General features: G+C 47.6%; 1 protein-coding gene across 1 annotated transcript; it reads right to left on the reverse strand.

The window, feature by feature from the left end:
• Positions 1 to 2487: 2487 nt before the first annotated feature.
• On the reverse strand, positions 2488 to 20692 carry FAH (fumarylacetoacetate hydrolase; the record flags this gene model as incomplete). The annotated part of the gene is made up of 14 exons (XM_082321348.1): positions 20510 to 20692; positions 17947 to 18057; positions 17183 to 17304; positions 16134 to 16183; positions 14571 to 14661; positions 13935 to 14032; positions 13640 to 13692; positions 12122 to 12221; positions 11295 to 11425; positions 10441 to 10516; positions 9794 to 9840; positions 8720 to 8821; positions 7612 to 7729; positions 2488 to 2567 (listed from the first exon to the last, which is right to left on the reverse strand). Exons 1-14 carry the CDS (start codon positions 20588 to 20590, stop codon positions 2488 to 2490), a joined length of 1260 nt encoding a protein of 419 aa, XP_082177474.1. The 5' UTR covers positions 20591 to 20692.
• Positions 20693 to 20911: the final 219 nt, after the last annotated feature.

The raw sequence follows: 20911 nt of genomic DNA on the forward strand, positions 1-20911 counted from the left end.
TTACCACCTCCCACCCATCCCCACCACGGTGCAGGGGTGCTTGGCCAGACACTTGGGGTTGTGGCCCCGGGATGGAAAGCGTGGCCACAGCGGATGCAAAGCCGCCCTCCTCCCTCAGGGCTGCGGGTGACAGCCTGCCTCTGGGTCAGGAGCCAGCCCGGGGACATTCACATCTGCGTGCCTCTGTCCTGCCGGGGTTTGGTTTGCAGCAGGGCTGTGGGCACCCCTGACCTTTCTGCCTGTCCAAGCAAGGAGCCCAATTTCCACCTGTCAGCAGCAACTGCAGAGTCAGGTTGGCCCTCTGAGAGAGGAACTCATTGCCCGTGTACAGGACTCGCCTTTGCCCTGCACAGAGGTAGCAAAGAACACTATGGATTTAATAGTTTCTAATGAGTGTTCCTGCACCCAGAAAGCCTTGATGCTGTGGTCCTTTCTGGCTGCAAAATGTCTTGCATCAGGGTCAAAACCCATGACTAATAACATACTGCACCGATACCTCCAATGGCTCTTGTCAATAGAGATTTTTTTCCAGGCTTTTCAGAAGAGCATCCTTCCTTTCAGCACACCAAAACCCTTCCACGGGGCTGTGGCACCATGGGAAAGCTACAGTGTGCCACTACCACAGCTTTAGCATCAAGGCAGCCTGTGCAGGAGGCAGAGAAAGGAGAATGGGATTGCTCATGGCCAGCATGGGGGTGGATGTCCTCTCTGTGGGTGCACCCCTCTCCTCAGCCACTGCGTTTCCAGCGCATCAGATACGGCAAGGTGGGGCGTGGATGTTGCTTCTGCAGACAAATTTCTCCACTGGATAAATGCTTTCTGTGTCCTCCTGCTGCTGCCAGGAGTAAAGCCAGGCTGTGCTCAGAGGATCCGCACGAGTTATTTCTAAATCTAAAAGGGAAGGTGTCAACTTGTGGTCATCCTTTGAGGTCAAAAGAGAGCACAAAGCATCCTATAAATTGACAACCGAGTTAGAGTACATTAAATAAATATCTCTCTACTAGTTCAGCTCTGAGTTTCCACAAGAGCCTGAAGGAGAAATAGCTTTTCCTTGATAAACAACAACGAGCCACTGTTTTCCTGGCCAGGTCATCCCTCCTGGTGATAATGGAACATCTTAGGCAAAAAATTTAACTTGATTTGGGGATGATCCTCCAAGTATCATTCCTTAAAGGGACTATTATTATTGCACACTGGAAGAGAGCCCATTTCAGTGAACATGCCCCATTAGCAGTGATTTATCTGCACTGCCACATTTTTTCATTAATCTTCATTTCAAATTCATTTTTCTCTCCTGCGTGGCCAAGAGATTCACATTCCCAATCAGCACCGGGTGCTCCCCAGGATGACATCAAATACCCACACACATGGCCACACCAGCAAAACTACCCGGCAGACCTCGGGAGGAGCAGCGGGGCAGCCACGGGGAAGCAGCAGCCTACACTTATCCTGCTGTCACTGCACGAAGCCGGCAGCCTCATCAGGCTCTTCACTTTGAGGACCAGGCAAATATTTAACAAGTTCCCCTTGCACTGTACCAGAGTTCATTATCCGGTCTCCTGAGCTCCTTCAGTCAGTAATATCCTCTAATTGATGTGATTTGGCACTTGGCCATAGAGTTAAATTGATTTGTAGACCAGCGGGAGAGAGCAGATGCCCTTTACACTTGAGAAAAGTGGCATGTGGCTTTGTTTACTGCCTGCTGCAAGGGGATGCCACGGCAGGAGATGCCTTTCAGGAGTGCAGGAAGGGGCTCTGCCTCCTCCGTGTCCTCTTACCGCAGCCCCTGTTAGGTGACAAGGTGTGACGGCCACCGGTGAGCACCTGGGGATCACTCCAGCCATGAAGTTCACCCTCCCTAACCCCAGGGAAGCTGGGATGAGAGAAGTGGAGAATTCCCTTCTCTAAAACCAGGGCAAGATGCACGAGGTATCTCCATGCTCTCTTTTGAGGGGTGCCCCAATGCAGACTCCCAGCTCAGGGCTGGTGTCGATCTTTGTTCTGGGGCGTGGAGAGTTGCCTCCGCTTGTGTAAGGGCAGGAGGAGCAGGGACAAGCCGCCTGCTCCCGGGGCAAGGGGAGGGCGGCAGCTGTAGGTTGAACCTGCTGGGGTTTATCTCCAGGAACTCATCGGTGCTGCAGTGTAAGGGTTGAACTCCAAAGCCTGCACAGGTTTTCTTGAAAGTATTTTTATATAAGTTTACTTGAAAGCCTCTTTTTATAATTATGAAAAAACTATTAATGCAGTAGAAGAGTTAAGAATCCCACTTTCCATTTCAATCATCTTGTTATTCCAAGAATTTTAAGCTAGCGTTGAAATCCTGTTCTTATCGCACCAGAAAGCCACATTCATCTTTAAGATCTTTATTGATAATTAAAAATAATAAGATTCCAATCACTCATATAAAAATAATAAATCTGAATAAAGCAGCATGACTGTTAGAGGCAGGAGAGATCCTCCTCCTCAGATGTCCCCTTACTCCAGTCATCATGGATCTGACAGGGCTGGAAGGATTTTTCCCGAGCACTGGCCGAATCCCACGCGGAAGCCGTTGCCCTGGCAGTAACCTAGGGTCAGAAAACAACAGACAGCGTGTTCTGTAAGGAAAACAGAATTTTACCAGGAATAAAAGTGAATAAAGGCATAAAGAGACAAAAAAATGAAGGCAAACAATACAGAAGTGCAATGAGGGGTGAAAAAAAAAGAACACCTGGAAGAGTTCAAGTAGCCCAGGAATATAAAAATGAAAAAAGAAGCACAGAATGTTAAACACAGCAATAAGCAAGTTCAGTGAATATGATCAAAGAGCAAACAAGATGTGCAATATTTCTGGTTTTAAACCTAACCTGCAGCACCATCAGTCTAACTGGCAAGCTGATTCACTGCCTGGCCCAGCCTTGCAATTAATAAAGTAAATCTGGGTTCTCTTTCTGCAGCATTGGGACTGCTCTTGGGACAGCGGGATGCTTATAGCCAGAAAGATGATCATTAAACCCCCTCAAACAGCAGGGCCTACCCTTGCAGAATCTGTTTTGCTCACTAAAATCAAGCCATTCACTTCCATGAGAAACTCAGCATCTGACTGAAAATATTCATTTATCCTCTATTATATAAACAGGCATTGAAGGTCTGCTGACTGCTGCTGAAGTTACCAGCCTGTGAGAACATCTCTAACTACAGGACGATTCAATCTCTCCCTACTCCTGCGTGATGGGAGAGATGACATTAGGAGGGAGATGCCGCAGCGCCTCTGGCTGCCACGGGCCAGCCGAGCTGCTCCAGAAACAGCATCCATTAGCGAAGGTGCAGATGAAGGAGGGGAGGGGACACAGCCAGGGGCTTCTGGCCCATCTGGGAAGACTATTCTGGGAAGAAACAGCTGAGGAGACCTACTGTAGCTCTCTGCTACAACAGCTGATCAAAGGAAGGACACAAGCGGCATATGTTGTATTTTATGACTGATTTCATAGTTAGAGATGGATTTTCCTAAAATAATGGAATACATCATCTTCCCTGCAGGTGATAAAAACCAGCTGCCTTCGAGAAGCCAAGAAGGAGCTGAACAGAGCAGACCTTAACCCTAATTCCCACCCTTAGCACGGATCAGTGGAAACCTCCTCCGAGGAAGAGGAGGGTGGGTGGGCTCAGGCTGCAGGGCAGCCAAAGTTTTTGCAGCATGAGGACAGACCCTGCCAGCTCTAACCCACAGCGCAGCTCTCAGCCAGGCTGAAATGAAGCTTTTCCAAGGACAGCAGTGTCTACAAGTGCTTGCCCACAGACACCATCCCAGTATCTGCTGGGTAATCCTCATTCGTAAGCAACGCTTGAGTAAGACACTTGCTTTAAGGCTCAGCTCAGTTTCCATTTGTCTCATTAGGCTTCATTGCCAGCTTTGCTTTGAGCGCCAGCTTATTATTTCCGTCCAGTTTAGTTATCCCTGCTGTCAACTACGATTTAGAGCGGTACCAAGGAGCAGCACATTTAACAAAGCAAGCTTTGTGCTGCCAGCAGCATCGGCCTGAGCAGAGTGCCAAGGAGCTATGGAGAGATTTTTGCAGCCAGCTGCAGCACGCCATCAGTAAACCTTCCCTTGCAATGCTCCCTCACCGAGACGCACTTCTTGGGAAAAATGTATTTCTCTCATTTTATGTGTTAGGGCTCTGAAATAGCTCCCACAGGGGGAGCGAGAACACAAAGTTGAAATAGGAGACTAGAAATTATGGGTTGGGCACTTGGCAAGAGCTAATGGCACTGCCTCGGGAGAGAATGCACTAGCACTAGCCCTGCCTCAAGGGTGCCTTAAGGCACCGGACCTGCCATACATCGCTAAATAGGAGGAGATCCCAAACTGTCCCAGCAGACAGCCCTAGCAGCACCTGGCTCTCGTGAATGGCGCGATGCCCCAATCACTACAATCACAAACTGTTGCTAGTGTAAAAGAGCACAGCAGACCGATCAACATGAGCCTGTCCCACTGGGGCAACGGTGCCTTCATCCAGGTTAACAAAAATGCCACTATGCCATCTTTAAAGGTTAAAGACATTCAGGATTTAAAGTATTTATTTAAGTAACGCAGCTTGTTCTGGGCATGAAGAACAACATGGGTCATGGGCTAGTCCCATTTATCCCTCAGCTGGCCACCTTGTGCCAGCAGCTCCCAAACTGCAAGGTGCTCATTGCCAATAAGGATGTCAGTGTAACTCCAAAGGGACGTTCATAATACCCAACTGTACCCTAATTTAGGGCTCCTGGCATAGTTACTGGAGGGAGGTCTGCAACTCTAGAGGGCAATGTGGTACTCTGAATTGCTGGAGGAGTGTCTCTCTGCACTGAATGTACAGGGGGCCTATGGAGAGCGGCAACAGATGCCTACATGTTGCAGCATGAGTAGTCACTGGGTTGTTGGGAAAGTCATGGAACGGATCCTTCTGGAAGCCATCACGAGTCAAATGAAGCACGGGATTGGGAAAAGCCAACACGGCTTCACAAAAGGCAGATCGTGCCTGACAAATCTGGTGGCCTTCTATGATAAAGTGAGCTGCTCGGTTAACATGGGGCAAGCGGTCGACGTTGTCTACTTGGACTTCTCCAAGGCCTTCGATACGGTTCCCCACGGCCTCCTCGTGGAGAAACTGATGCGTTATGGCCTGGACAAGTGGTCTGTGCAGTGGGTGAGGAATTGGCTGACGGGTCACACCCGTGGTAAATGGCTCTTTTTCAAACTGGCAACCTGTCGCAAATGGGGTCCCCCAGGGACTGACATTGGGCCCAACGCTATTCAATATCTTCATAAGTGATCTGGATAACGGGATCAAGTGTAGCCTGATGAAGTTCACAGATGACACCAAACTGAGTGGGGAAGTAGGCACTCTGGAAGGGAGAGCCATCCGGCAGGAAGCTCTGGATAGGCTGGAAGAGTGGGCTAACAAGAACCTTATGAAGTTTAACAAAGACAAGTGTAAGGTCTTGCACCTGGGAAAACATAATCCAGGAGTGCAGCTCAGACTGGGATCCACCTGGCTAGAGAGCAGCTCTGTGGAAAGGGACCTGGGGGTCCTGGTGGACAGGAAGCTCAACATGAGTGAACAGGGTGCTGCTGTGGCCAAGAAGGCCAATAGGATGCTGGGTTGCATCAAAAAGGGCATCACCAGCAGAGAAAAAGAAGTCATTATCCCTCTCTACTCGGCGCTTCTCAGGCCACACCTGGAATACTGTGTACAGTTCTGGTCCCCATTAGACAAAAAAGATGTGGACAGGCTGGAGGGGTCCAGAGAAGGGCCACCAAGATGATCAAGGGTCTGGGCAGCCTGCCGTATGAGGGTAGGCTGAGAGAGCTGCATTTGTTCAGCCTTGAGAAAAGGAGGCTTAGAGGTGATCCCATCACCAGGTACCAGAACTTAAAGGGAAGCTACAAAGAAGATGGAGACTCCCTTTTTACAAGGAGTCACATGGTGAGGACAAGGGGTAATGGGTACAAGTTACTCCCAGGGAGATTCCGATTGGACATGAGAGGAAAATTTTTCACAATGAGAACAGTCAATCATTGGAATAATCTCCCCAGGGAAGTGGTTGACTCCGCTACGCTGAACACGTTTAAGACTCAGCTGGACGTGGTGCTGGGCCATCTCGTCTAGATTGCGCTAGAACGGTTGGACCAGATGATCCTTGAGGTCCCTTCCAACCTGGTATTATTCTATGATTCTGTGATTCTGTGATGAGGCTGAAGGATGTCAGAGGAGTTGGCGACTCCTTGGTTTCATCATCTACGGCTCTCTCCGGTACATCTCAATCTCCGGTTGTCTCAGCATCTTCCTCTGCAAAACTGGCAGCACCTCCCAGAAACGTGATTTTCAAAGCTATTGCATAGGCTGCCAGAAAGGAGGCGCTGGGGCTCTGGCTGCAGCACTACCAAAACCACTTATAGAGCCATCACTGGGAGACTGGAATACATCCATATCTTTTTTTTTTTCATCACAGAAAAAAGTTATTGGTTTTTGTTAAAAAGCTTTCTGAAAAAAAAAAGAGAAATTTTAGACTATTTTGGCAGAAATCTTAAAAGTCCTGGTTGGATTAAGCAGGCAGAGGTATGTGAACACATACTAGCATCACAACGTCATGTCCTTCGGGTTGCTGCATAGGCATTAGTCACTCACATTTTCTCTGCCCTAAGTCCCATTTGTAAGTGTTTTCTCGTTGCTTGAGCCATTTCGTTCTCTGTGCAGACTATCTCTGATCACATCAGCGTGATGGAGCCGCTCAGAGCCTGGTGTGGCACTGGCTGGGTCTCATCTGATGATGCACAACATCCCACAAGATATTCTCTAAAAATTCAGTAGGCGACGTTGCAAAAACATACACAGGCTTGAATCAGAAGTTTCTCATGACTGTTCTTGCCAAGTATTTGCCATCTCAAAGCCATAAAGGGGCTGACAAGATGAGAGGAAAGGAAAAAATAGATTTGTTTTTCACTAATCATTGGATTAAAAAGAAGTAGGAGTGGGATTTAGATCACAAAACACCATGGTAGATTTTAATTCATAAAATCTTTAGCTTATCAAGATGAAAATTAAAACCATGGCCCAGCTTGAAAGAGCTCTCAAGCACAGCCCTATTCAGAGGGGAGCTGGTCAGCTGTTCTAGCAGGCTTCATGCTGTTTCCCACATATTTGATTTGCAACACACTTCATTAAATATGCCTATGTTACAAATGAAATATTATTTGCAAAATAATAACTTTTTTCAGCATTTGCCAAGCTCTGCTCCACGAGCAAACTTGGACTCTGGCGGCAACAATACAGCAACTGCTTCTGGTCCCAGGATACTTTTGTCCATAAAGGCAAACCTACCTCCACTGTGCCCTTAGCATTCACGCACAGGCATAATAAGATCATTAAGTATGTAGCAAAGCAAATAATCTAATCCAGAAAGCATTTATTGCAGGGAAATTTCTATCCACCTGCTTTTGCCTCCTGACAGGGAGGATGGAAACAAGTGTGCTCGCCTGGCGGGTGCGTACAGATTAGCCCATCTCCCTGCCAGGTGCTTACCACTGGGGTCAACTGATGGAAACATGTCCTTGGCGCAGCGTAAGAGCGGTTGTTTGGCCATTACCTGTCAAAATGATTTCATCTCCGTCCTGCAGGAATTTACGAGACTGTCCACTGCCAAGAGGGATTTCTTTTGTTCCGTTCCAGGACAGCTCCAGCATGGAGCCGAAGCTCTCCGGCTCCTGCAGCAAGAGTTCGTAAACAAATAAACAACTTTTTAGTATCTGTCCTGCTGTTAAGCTACTTGTTGCTGAACATAGACACACAAGTAGGTTAGCTCTATAGAACAGAGTTTTGCTGTTGATTTGATTCATTGATATATTGGCTTGTTTTCCTGCCTTTGCATTTTAATTGCTTGCTTGCTATAAGCAGTCATGCTTACAGCTGTTATCTGGTGTGTTTAACATAGCACTAAACCCTGTAAAAGTATTTTGGGTCTGCTACAGCAAGAATGGAAACAAATCGAGGGCACATCTACAAATCCAGTGTTTTTATGTAGTCACGTTCTGGGTTTTTATTTACGTTTTGTTCTTCAGAAGAGCAAAGCTGGCGAATGTTTGTAAGTCTTTAATGTCAATCTGCAGTACAATAGCTTGAAGGAAGCAGAAAGCACTTCAGAATTGCTCAAAATGGAAGTAGAGGTACCCCAACGTGGAAACAACTGACCTGAGGCTGTCTTGCAGACAGCATGAACAGGATTTATATTTGATGTTTCAGAAAGTGCAAGTTACCCATGTATTGCACCAACTGTCCATATGGCAGTTCAAGGGGAATACTAGCTTGTGAAGTTAGCTCCAAATATGTAGTATTAGAGAAACTAAAAGTTATACCCATGCAGCTTTTACATTCTTCTCAGAAATAAAAAAGCTGCATTTCATAGAGCGTAAATGGGCCATGTAGATGCTTGTGTACAGAAATTAATTTGCATCTGTAGTAAAATAGTTCTTAGTGAAAGGAGCACAGGAGATTAAAAACCAAAAACCAATAACAACAAAAAACCCACCACTTCTCAGTGCAATTTTAGGGCTACCAAAGCATCAGCCCAAAGTGCCTAGGAAAGAACGGCAGGTATTTTCATGGCTGCTCAAATCAAACAGGGCTTAGACCCAAAGCCCTGCCCAGTCAGTTCTGGATTGCTGACCAGTTCTCAGTGTTGTTATTTAAACACTTACGGGTCCACTGATCGTGCCGGAGGCCAGGAGATCTCCAGGTCTGAGGTTGCACCCGTTGATCGAATGGTGAGCCAGCTGCTGTTTCATGGTCCAGTACATGTGCTGGAGGAAGGAGGAAGAGGAGGCTAAAGCAATGAAGGACAAACCTCTCTGGCATGCCATTAGGCTATGCAGAGTGTATTGCGTCCTCGGGATGATGCTGGTAAGACTGTCCCTAAAGAAAAGTTTCCTTATTTAATCAGAAACCTTCAGCAACCTCCACAGTTACTTAGTGCTGCATTCTCAGTAGTTACTGTGACCTGGCTGAGTACTTTCTAAATGATGACCAGGAGCTGCTATGCGCATATAAAACACATATTTTAACATGCAATTTAGTCCCTTAAAATTTATCTTCTTTCAGCTGGATGTCATTTCTCCTCTTCTTCTTCCTCTTTAAGGCCAGCGCTGCTGACCCAGGATCCATGATTAAGTCCAATATTTTAATGGCTTTATAGAAAAATCTCCTTATTACTGTTTGCTGACCACTGATTTACTGATTAAGGTAATTACTATGCAAAGAACCAAATGTGAACATAAAATTGATTGAGCAATCCTGCAGCTGGTACACATACCTCCTGGCTTCAATCAGCCTGTAGAGGCAAAACCATCGCGTTGCCCACAAAGGGGCCCGGGCAGACCTGGGCTCAGAGCGGTGTTGCAGCAGCGAGTCTGCATCTAAATTACCAGCTGCAACTGCAAAGCTGTATTGCACCTCAGCACGGCAAGAGGCAATTCCCTTTGCCTGCGAGTCCTCCACTCTCACTGCTCCCTGCCACACAACTTACAATGCTCCGAGCACCCTAAACCAAGCAGTGGAAAGAGCTGCCCCCTTCTTCAGTGCTCAAACATTCGGGTGTTTCCATCTCAGTAGGGGTGAACTATCACCACCCTCCACTCTTTTTGCTCTGTCCCCTATGCACATATGCACCAGGTCTGATCCTCAGCTAATGCAAAAATCAGTGTTTGAAATTACCTAAGGCTGGAGCTGATGGCATCAGCAAGATTTCAAACAAATAAAAGATACTGGAGTCTTACCTTGAAATTGGTTCTGCATATAGTAGTTGGCATGCTCATTCCTTCTCCTGCAGAAAATAAAAAATAAGCAACAGGGAAGCAATTTGTTTGTGTTGGATGAATGTTGTTGGAGTCTTTTGATTTTACAGCTGGATGGAGACTTCTTTTATCATTGTAATCCCCAGCAAGAAACAAGTAATAACATTTTCTATTGATATGAAGGCCAGCATTTCATAGAAAAAAAGTGTGTGGATGGCATCAGGGTAGCATCAAGCTGCCCATTTCCTACTCTCTGCCGTACTACAGGAGCAACACCTGGACCTACCAGTCGGCAGGGCCATGAGATGGGAGTCTGAGCTGGGTTAACATCTGAATCCCACATACATCTGCTCTTTCCATGCCCTGCTTACCCCTGCCCATGCAGGCAGACCCACAGGGGACCCTCCTCATCGTAAGCTGATCATCTGGGAGGCATTCCCTCCTTGAGACATTGCTGCACGGCCAGCAGAGAGCATGAAGAGCTTTGCCTCTTTCTCTGACAGAGGCGATCTGGGCAAAGATGGAAAAGGAGGACCGCAGAGCCAAGAGCAAATTGTCCAAAATACGTGGTGGTTCTGCATTCCTTAATTGGCTATTTCAGCTTTATAACCCACCCAGCATTGCCATACCTTTAATAGCAACAAAGAGCTTGATGTCGAAAGTGTAGGGTTCTTTATCCTGAAGGTAGGGCAGCGGCTTGGGATCCTAAAAGCATATAAAAGGCATCACAGTCTAAACAAACAGAAAGGAAAAATTCCATGAGGCATCCCAGTGACTTTTTGTTTAACCAGCCTGTGCTGCACACCCCATTTACTTCACTGTTGTTACTGCTCAGATTATTGCTTTGCTTGCTCTCATGCACACGCTTTTAAAGATCTTTCTGAACAGATGTAATATCCATATAATCTGATTCCCTTTCCTGCATGTAGTCTCCAAAAGCCCTCTCCATCATTACAGCGTGGATGTTAACCCAAAACAAATACAGTGCTAGCACACCTTTGCTCTGTCCCTGCACAGAGAAGATGGTGAGTTCCCTGCAAGACTCTTTATTATCTTTCTCAATTATAACTAAATGTCTGCATAATGCGGACAACTGGAAATGCTTGAACAAAGTCTTTTGGCTTGAGTCCACTCTCTCTCCATTGCCTGGTGGATGCTAAGTGCTACCAAACGCTAACAAGAAGCTCTCTGATCAGTTTATTTTCCAGGTGTTTTAAAGGAGATGATTTTTCTGCCCTGCTCAAGCAGGCATGATGACAGCTCAGGGTGCCGTGTGCCAACGCCAGTGACATCGATGAGGATTTGAGCTCAGAGGGCCCAGGGTGCCTTCATATGTTTGGAAGCAGGATCACACTTGCAAACTCTGTGAAGAAAGTGCTTGGCGTTGATACAGCTCAGTGATTTCTACTGATGGGACCTACGAGTTCTGCTGAGATTTTTCTAGCACTGCTTTTCCTTTATTTCAACCCTTTCTCTTGCTAACCTGGACAGGGTTTGGCAACACGAATGGCATGAGAGCTTCCATGGTAACGACCCAAGGAGAGATGGTCGTGCCAAAGCTCTTGCTCAGGAACGGACCCAGAGGAACGTATTCCCATTTCTGGATGTCACGGGCTAGGAAGAGAAAATTCAAAGCAATGCTGTTAAACATATCCTAGGCGTTGCGCAGCCATCACACCTGTGAAAGAGTAACACGGACTGGAAATGTTATCACCACCCTTTATCTAGCCATTGTGCCCAAATCCTGATTGAAATCCATCCCTTTCAGACCCTCAAACCAATTTTCTTAGACCAGCTAGATTAGGAAGAAAAGTCAGCAATAATTAAACCAAGTCATGCCATCCCCATATAACCAGTATTTTTATCCCCAGTTTAGTTAATGCCTTTACACCCAGCTAATGGTCCGTGCCAGTCGTAGGGCCAATTTCAACCAGTTAAATCTATGCAGACTGAGGGATTTGTGATTGCCAAATCCTTTTCCTACTCCTGACACTGAAATCAATCCTCTGTTGGAATCATCATCCTTAGGGCTGCTCAATCCCTGCCCAGAAGAAACTAGACTGATATTAGCTCTTTCATAAGTAAATAAATCTTCGTTAGGCAGCAATTTCTGGTTCTACTGATTAATCAAAGATGGATTGAGATAGAGCCTGAGAAATACAGACAGCATTTCATTTTCATTCCTTTCAACCATACCCAGTGGTTTCAGTGATCTCTATTCTACTCTTAAAATATATAATTTATCCCTATCTAAGGTTTCCCGTGACGCTGTAACCCCCTCTCCAGGCAGACTCCCGCAGCACCGATTACCGCTCCAGTCATTCATAAGGACCATCCCAAAGATGTGCTCCTGGGCTCTGCTGATAGGAATTGGCTCTCCATACTTGTTTCCAGGACCTACAAAGAACGCCTGAAATTGAAAAGCAAAACATTGATTAAGGAAGTTTTTGAAGCTAAAAGTCTTTACTGCACAGAGGGTTACATGCACAAGCAACAGAGGTCGGACAGCATGGGATTTTGCATAATTTCCCATACAAAATTAGACAAAACCCATGGCTTACTCCCTCTTTCTTCCCCTCCATGAAGCTGGCAGCCTTGAAATACTTAAGAGCACTGTGTTGCTAAGAGACAGCCATTAAACACAGACATGATGTTCAAAATGCAGGAGCAAAACTGGTCCCTCCTAACTACAATCCGGATGGAGAACAGGTTTGCCCACTGAAGCGACTGTTTGCTGCCGACAGTGAACAGGAAAGAGTTTAAAGTCATCCGAGGGGATGCTGACCGTGGCTGGAGCCTGTCGTGGCAGCGGGGAAGAGGCGGCAGGTGGAGAGGTGTGCCCACTCAGGAAAACAGGTCATGAACTGGGTGCCTGCACTTGCTCCCTTTGAAAATGTCCAGCCTGAGCATGTGGCAGAGAATTCTACAGGGAATCTCAGTTGTCTCCTTCTGCCAATGATGCAGAAGTTTTTTCTTCCAAAGCCTTCATCAGTCTAAATCAGCTCTCACAGCAGCCAGTGGTAAAACGCAGGCTGCAAAGCAGAGGTACGGCAGCACTTTGTGTACCCCACTTTATGGGGCTGCCTCCTGCTTTAGAGCATTCATCTGCAAAGCATGCAGCATTAAAGGCTTTCAGTTCACTTTTAGTACCATTTCCCTTAATATTAGACTTCTTCCACTTTTTTTTTTTTTTTTTAAAGGGGAGAGATGGGGAATAAACCATATAAAAATGATATAAATCATATAAATCATAATGAACAATCCTATAAAACTCTCCCTTCTGGACCACACTAAGCCACAAGAAGATGCACCTTCCGAGAATGTTTTGTCACAACACGCACAGCACAGGTTTCACCTTTCCAGCCAGAAGGATGAGGAGTTTGAATCGCACTCCCAGGGCTTCCTCTGCTCTAGACTCAAGGCGCAGCCAGCCTGTATTTCCAAAATCCCCAGCGTCCATTAAAAGATCCTGACTGCAGTGCAGAGGTAACTGCTAACCACATAACAGGCTGGGGTGTCTGATAAAAAGAGTTATGCCTGCCTGCTTCCAGACTGCTGCACTAGTGCTCAGATTTGGCCAGACGAGCTGTTTCCAGCCTGAAAGCCGTATTAGCAAACCGCTCAATGAGCTAACGCACCCTGCGACGCGTCAGAAGGGAAGCTTTCCTCCATAGCAATCTCTATTGCCCACTGCACAGGCTGCTCAGAGGGAAACACAGGAATGGACCCTATGAGACATTCATTTTAGAAGCAGCTAAACCTACCTTTTCTTCCCTGTTTCTATTTTAATGTTTTTCAAGTGGTAGTGTAAGAAAAGCCCCATCTTACCATTTCTAACTCAATATCCAGACGCTTACAAGCACCAAACACTGGAGGTTTATCTGTGGGTAGAAGAAAGAGTATTTTATGACAGGGAGGCAGGTAGGAAAATAAAAGTAAGAGCCAGAAGAAAAAGAGCAGCTGATGCTGCCTGGTTTGCAAACACAAGATGGACTTAACTCAGGGCTTTCTCTTGCCCTGAACCCAGGCTGGGCTTTAGACAAGGCATCTCAGACCCTTCCTCTCCACGATGTGGAGGAAAAATTAAAGAAAAAAAAAGAAGCCACATTAAAAGCCTACTCACCATTGTCAGGTCTCATTTGCCCCACGGGTCTCCGGATGGGCGTCCCAGACACCACAACGGATGATGCCCGGCCGTGATAACCGACAGGTAAGTGCAGCCTTGTGAAAGAGCATCAGAGCGCGCGGGTTAGCTGCGTGACCATCGCCGGCCAGAGCAGCTTTTGGGGTGGAAGCACCTCGGGGCTGCGAGGTACGAGGAGAGAGCTCTGCATAGATGGGCATGGACATTTGCACCTTGCTTGCTCTGATATAAAGACGTGAGCGAAGTATAATCCAGAGCTATGTAGCAGTCTTAATGCACTTCTGTGCCACTGCTCCACTTAATTCCTTGGAGCTTAAACCCTGCTTTCTTGTCACTCAGCAAAAACCAATTTCTTAGGTAAATCTGTCTTTGAACCAGAGGCTTGCATTGTAATTGGTGCGGCTGTTGCAATGAAATGCAGTGCAGTCTCAGCTAAGGCTGGGGAAATGTAGTTTTCAGTTCTGGTATCGAACTCTTGACAGTACAGATTCCCATCCGCTGTGAACCGAAATCAGTATTTTCCTGAAAGACTACTCAGATCTTTGAAAAATTATATATATGTACAGATAAGCATGCAAAATAATGCTGCACCAGAGAAAAAACTGAACTACCCACCAGTTCGGCATCAAAGCGTTCTCCTTCCCCCTGAACATGATCCCAATGTTTGTGGCATGTTGGCGTGAAGAATAGAAGTCAGTGTAATCTCCTGCATGAAAAGAAACACATAAAATAGGGATCAATGGCAGGGAAGTCCCTCATCTGCTGGGGCTAAAGCACATTGTATGCTGCTGGCAATGAAAAGAGCAGAAAAGGGGACTGCGAGAGCACTAAGCAGGGGCATGTAGCAACATTTATTATTAGCACGGGGATGTAATTAATGGCATAAAGGTGGTGATTAACAGTTCACCTATAAACTATGCACACGAAACTGGCCCTTTTTTTTGAAGCCTACAGTAGAGAAGAGGGGGAAAAAGCGCAAGGACACGAAGCAGCAGGCAGCTGCTCTTTCTGTCTTGGCGGTGGTGCCCAGGTGGAGGGAATCGGCTCATAGTCAGGACATCTGCTGCCCTCTGCTGCCATCCCCGGCAAACAGCTCCCCACCTTCCGATTCGGGGGAAATCGGAGGGCTGGGGGGAAAAAACTCAACTCGGGAAGGGACATTTACATTACGTTAAGTTGTTTTGCAAGCTCAGCAAGTTATCTTGCAGCCCCAGCGGAGGATACAGCCAGTGCTTGCTCTCAGGACAAACACGAATCATGCACGGGACAGAGCTGAACGTAAGCGTAGCGGAACCCTAAACAACGCGTAGCTGCGTGGTACAGCCAATGCCACCCTGCCAGGGCAGCGCGCTCGCTCACAGCGCTCACCGGTGCCAGGAGCCAGCAATTTTTTGACAAGACATATTCAACCTGAAACTATTTGCAGGAATCACATCTATGGAAACTTGTCATGGTTCCTCTGGGCCAGGCTAGACTTTGTCCCAAACCAGGGCTGTGTCCCACGGGAGCCAAAAGCCCAGCGGGAACAGGGCTTGGCTGGGAAATGGGCGAGTTCACGTCCCTGCTCCTGTGAAGGTCACATCCCTCGAGTGATTTTGATCAAGTTGGTTTGTGTCCAAATATAAATTTCTGTTAAAAACAGGAAAACGTTTATGTATCTATATGGATACACTCACTCCAAAGCAGTCCATGGCCTCATGGGAGTGGAGGTAAGATTTGGGATGCAGAGTAATAGTCTGGGAGCGGAGACTCATCCTTGTTTATGAGGCTATGCCGGAGTATCTGCCCTACAAAACTTGGGAAGATCTGAATTATTTTCTGATGGCAAACGGGGAAAATGTTAGAAACTGAACAAGTGTTTCTCCCCTGACTCTAGTCACACAGGCCTTTGGTGATGCCAGCCTGATGACAAGAGTTATATGGCACCAGGCAACCCTGATTTAGTGAAAAATGCTCCCAGGAATTTTCTGGCTGCTATTGAGCTTCCTCGGGCTTTTATTCTTATGCCGCAGACAGCACCTACCTTTCATTACGTACAATAATCTACTTCTGGCTCCTGCAAAACTCATTCCCTGTCACAGCTATGATCTGTCTGTCTGAGCAAGCTGGAAATAAAGCAGCTTCTCTGGGAGGGAGCAAAGGGCAGCGCTGAGCCGCCCTCAGCTGCGGGAGACTCACCGATGCGGGCCGGCAGGTGCATCGTCGCAGAAGCTTGAGGTACAAATGCTCTGAAATGAAAAACGACGACTTCAGCTCTCAGAAAACTTGCAGTTCTCGCCTGCGAGTGGTTTATAAGCATGTAGGAGGCTGACTCTCTCTCCTAGCTCCTTCCTTAATTTATTTTGCAAAGCCTTGCAGCAAAAACACCTTGCAGAAAAACTAAGACGACTGCATAAGCTGCTGCTGCTGGGATGGTCACAACCGAAAGGAGCATCCGTCAGGGTGCGAGCGGGAAGGCAGGCACGCTCCAGGCGAGCCGCCTGGTTTCCCAAGGGGCACAGAGAAACACCCCGTGCCCATGCCCACAGCTGAGCAGGTCAGCGCTGCCTCTGCTGCGTGGAAACATGATTTTAGGGGAGGCAGCTCTCGGGGTGCCCAATTCGAATTGCTGGGCCTGCTCAGGGAAGGTCCCTGTGTCAAGCAGCGGTTCAACCCCTCTCCTGCACGCGTGTGCCCAAATCACTCCGGCAAGACAGGGAGGAACGGCTCCTGCTTGCTGCCAGGGCAGGCCCTCGCAGCGTTTAAAGCATCACCCCGGACAAACAAGAAGGTATGTGATTAAGGGACACACAGGTTTTCCATCAGCGCAGCATGGAGCAGAGCACAGCCCTCCCCTCTCACTCCTACACCAGTGCACTGCCCCGTATCTGAGGCCAATTTGCAACAACAGATTGGGTTTTAGCAAAGTCAGGCGGTTTCTGAGCAGCAATTGGAGGGGTCTCCCCACGCCAGAAGATGCTCCAGGCGGGACAGGCAGGGCAGTGCTGGGGGAGGTGGGAGAGGTGGAGTGGAGACCCCGGATCTGTGGGCAGTTAAAGGGTTAATTGGAGATATAATTAAGAGAGGGAAGCTCTCGATATGCTCAAGCCCCAGTTAATTCCCATGTAGGTGGCAGGTGGCCACGTTCAGACCTTCGATTTTGGTGCCTTGGATCACCAAGTGATCTGGGTGGTACAGGGCCCAGCTGAAAGGTCACCGTGCCCCGCGGCGACTCTCCGCTCCCTCACCTTCTCCGCAGCTCCGCGTTGTCCCTCAGGGCCGGCTCGCCGGCTGACAGCAGCTTCTGGAGAAAAGCCCTCGCCTCCGTCCACGCCGCCCGGCCCAGCCCCATGAAGGCGTTCAGGGTAGGCTGACAGGCGACACAGGGAGGTGGGGTGGCAGGTGAAACACCACGTTTTGCTTAATCTTCGCGTGCATGGAAGATGTCCTGCACTTTCATCCCAGGGCTGAACGCCTGCGGGCTGGGGTTACGCGGCGGTGGCTGCCCAGGTTGCCCATCCTCCCTGTTCATAAATGCCTGCACTCCTGTCCTCCCACCGCAAGTCCTCCAAAGTAGGACCTGCTGCGTGTTTGCATTATACCCATCCTAATACACTTCTTCAGACCTTAGCGGCTTCGATATTGCAACTAGCTGTAACCAGAGGTCATTTCTATTTACCTTTACCCTTAACACAACCTCCCTGTCGTTGACAGCCCATCCTATTCCTCGCCATGAAGTGTTGAAGGCACAAGCAGGATTGAAGTAATGTTTAGGCTTTGTGTCAGACCCCTGCCAAAGTCTGATGAAACTTTCAGCAAAAATGTCCTTTAGACACCCGATGTCTCTCCTCTCCTTGCTATCGCAGGTGTGATGAGTTTTCCCTGTAAGCAGACCCCGCCTGACGACACATTTCCAGTTCCTTTTCATTATCTCACCACAAGTTGCTAAAATCCCTCATGGAATATTTCTAAAGTGTGTGTGGAAATTAGAACAACAGACTCTGATAAATACCTGGTCAAAGACATGCTGATGTTTGGCAAGAGCTGGTCCATTGAACAGATGCTTAATGACACTGAGATCCAAAATCTGGTCTCCAATCGCTACCCCGAGCCTGTGCCTAGGCTGCAAAGCAGCAAGAGGAGGGGTGGAAGAGAAGAAAAGTTTATCCTTGTACCCACAAATCCTCCACAGAGGGTTTAATCCATGAAGGGTCTGATATCACAGCAATTGACCATTAAAAGCTAGTCGATGAGACTGGCTGCTGAAAAATGTGAAGACCTAGAGGCAGAGCATCACTGCAGACTCCCTGCAGACCTTGAGGGGTGGGAGAGAGCCTTCTCCTCATCCTCGCCTTTTGGGGGAAGGACAGGACAACAAGCAGAGGTTTCTTTCCCTGCTCCCTTTCCCCCAGCAGTATTTGCCCACCCCTCATTAATGACAAGCATTACAGAATAAGCCCATACATCTGAAATACACTGTGAAGTAGGAAAATGCTATTCCTCCCTCTACAGGTGGGGAACCGAAGCATAGACACGCTATGGGCAGGATTGATCTCATCCCTCTAACCATGTAACTGGAGAGAGAAATGGGCATTTCTGACCACAGGTCCTCCCCAGAAGACAAAGGGTGCTCCGGACTCCGCTGACAATGCCGGGAACGCAGCGCATCTTGCTCAGCCACATATTATTTCTGTACCAGGTCCAGTGAGGCTGCCCTACGTAACCCACCCTCGTGCCATGCAAGGAGCCCATGACTTGCATGCAACCCCTGGTCTAGGTCCTCACTACAGGCGCAGCTTCCCACGTGTATGGTAGATTGCGGCTGCGTTCGCCGGACAGATGCAACCGAAGACACAAAGAGCCCGTTCATCCACCGCAGCTCCCGCGGGGCCGGCGCCAAGCGCGTGCGGAGCCGGCGGCGACGCGGGGGAGCAGCACGGACGATCCCACTGCAGCCCTGCCGCAGCTGTACGGGGGGTTATAAAATCGCTGCAGCGTTCAAAGACAAATTTCAATTATTCGTGTTTTTAGGCAAATCAAGACAAACTAGTTACAGTCGCTATGAAAACTAGCTTACCAAAAGGGAATAACCAGCTATGAAAATCCATGCTATTAAACCTATTTTTAAACCTTTAATTTCTAAGCAAGATTCCAAATGTGATAATAAGTATTTATTCAGCAAACATTCCTGCAGAAAAAACTAAAGGTCATGTCAGGTTAATTTGTAACTGGGATAGTCAGGAATGACATCAACTGCTTTAGCTTGAAATCATTAAAACATTGGGCTACTTCTAGAACATTATTTTCCTCAATAATTTCCAGAAGTCCTTGCCTGTCTTTTCATAGGGTTTGACTGAAGGTGCTTTCTTCAGAGAACGGTTATTGGAGAAGGCAGAAAAATAATCCAAACTTGGCAGATAGATAACAACACACACATCTAGGAAGAGATTAAACGAACCATCTCGGTTTTATCTTTGGAAAATACCACATCAGAAAACACAATCTTCCAGTTTAAATTCTTTTTTTTTTTTTTTAAACCTGCATGGGTAAGCCAAGGCAGCAGAAACCAGGCGATAATCATGGAGTTTCTGTGAGCAATGATAAATAAATCCTCCACTTTTTCCTTCTGAGATGCGGCTCTTGGCTCGTTTCCCTTTCTCCCGGAGGCCCCATCTCCGGGGCTCCGTCCCATCCGGCACCCGGAGGCGGGAGGTTCAGCCTAGCTGGGCTCAGTTCTCATGAAAATGGGTCTGGGAGCTGTGTCCTTGGAAAAAAGGTGGAATTGTGCTCTCTTATGTGATCATAAAATATAAGGCCTGAACCTGGCTCAATCCGCAGCCTTTGGGCACAGCTTTAAATGTAACACACTTTTACACGTTTAATGCATCGTTGCATAAGTGTACGTCCCATAAAACACAACGGGTCAGCTGCAAAGACAGAAATGAAACACACATTTTGTGCCCTGGTTTAATGCTTTTGCAGCCACCAAACTCACTCACCAAGAGCAGGCTCTTAACAGACCAGAAAGCAACACCCGCTTGCAAATACGGTGTTTTCAATTCAGACTTCGCTTTTCTCTTATGTCAGTTCATGGTGTGCAAGAGGGACTGGGTGCTACAGAATTAACAGTAGATTAAAATAAATATTTAATGTGGCTTCTGAAGTGTGATTACACTCAGTCACAAAGACAATGCGGGATCCAGTTAAAAAAAAAGTCAGTGCAAACTGTGCCGGGCCTCTACTTAGAGAGCGAAAGGATCAAACACAGATTTAATGATTTCACAAAAACAGTCAAAACCACACAAAAACTACTGTACGTATTGGCCAAAGTACTTCTCGTAAGCATTAACACTTCTCATTTCTTTTGTGCAGTTTTAAAGCAGCTGCCATCAAAATAACCACATTAAGAAAAAAGACAACGCGGCCGCTACAGTTTTGCTGTCAAGTCAGGAAGCCCGTGCAAGGGTCTCAGGCTGGGAAGTTTTCCTTTATCCCAGGCTGCCAGGAATTTCTGCTCTTATTCATAGCCTCGCAACAATTCCAACATCCCAAGGACAAAGTTTGCTGTTACTCACCTCCTCCTTAGTGGAGAAAACCCCATAGGGGAGATTTTGGAGAGGAAAATCCGAGTCCTTGTCTACCTGGATGAAAGACATGCTGAACACGGAGCAGTCCCCGCTTACGGACGAGAGCCCCCACCTCCCGGCTGCTACGCGCCTTCCTAGGAGGAAGATCCTCTCCAGATGTTGTAACCCCGAGCACAGAAGCACCAAATCCCACCCTCTGCCCCAAACCAATGGCTGATCCGTCTCCATCCCACCCCTCTGCCTGCTCCCTCGGGCAGCGGTTAATTAGTGCCAGAGGTTTGCATGAGTCAGCTGTTAACCGTTCCCAGGGTAGGGACCGCGGGAGAACCAGGCTCTTCCAGCTCAATAAACCCTCCCATGAAACCGATGCCTTCTTTTAACAGGCACCTG

The sequence above is a fragment of the Platalea leucorodia genome, assembly GCF_965183815.1.
Source record: "Platalea leucorodia genome assembly, chromosome: 9".
In the NCBI taxonomy this organism is placed as follows: domain Eukaryota; kingdom Metazoa; phylum Chordata; class Aves; order Pelecaniformes; family Threskiornithidae; genus Platalea; species Platalea leucorodia.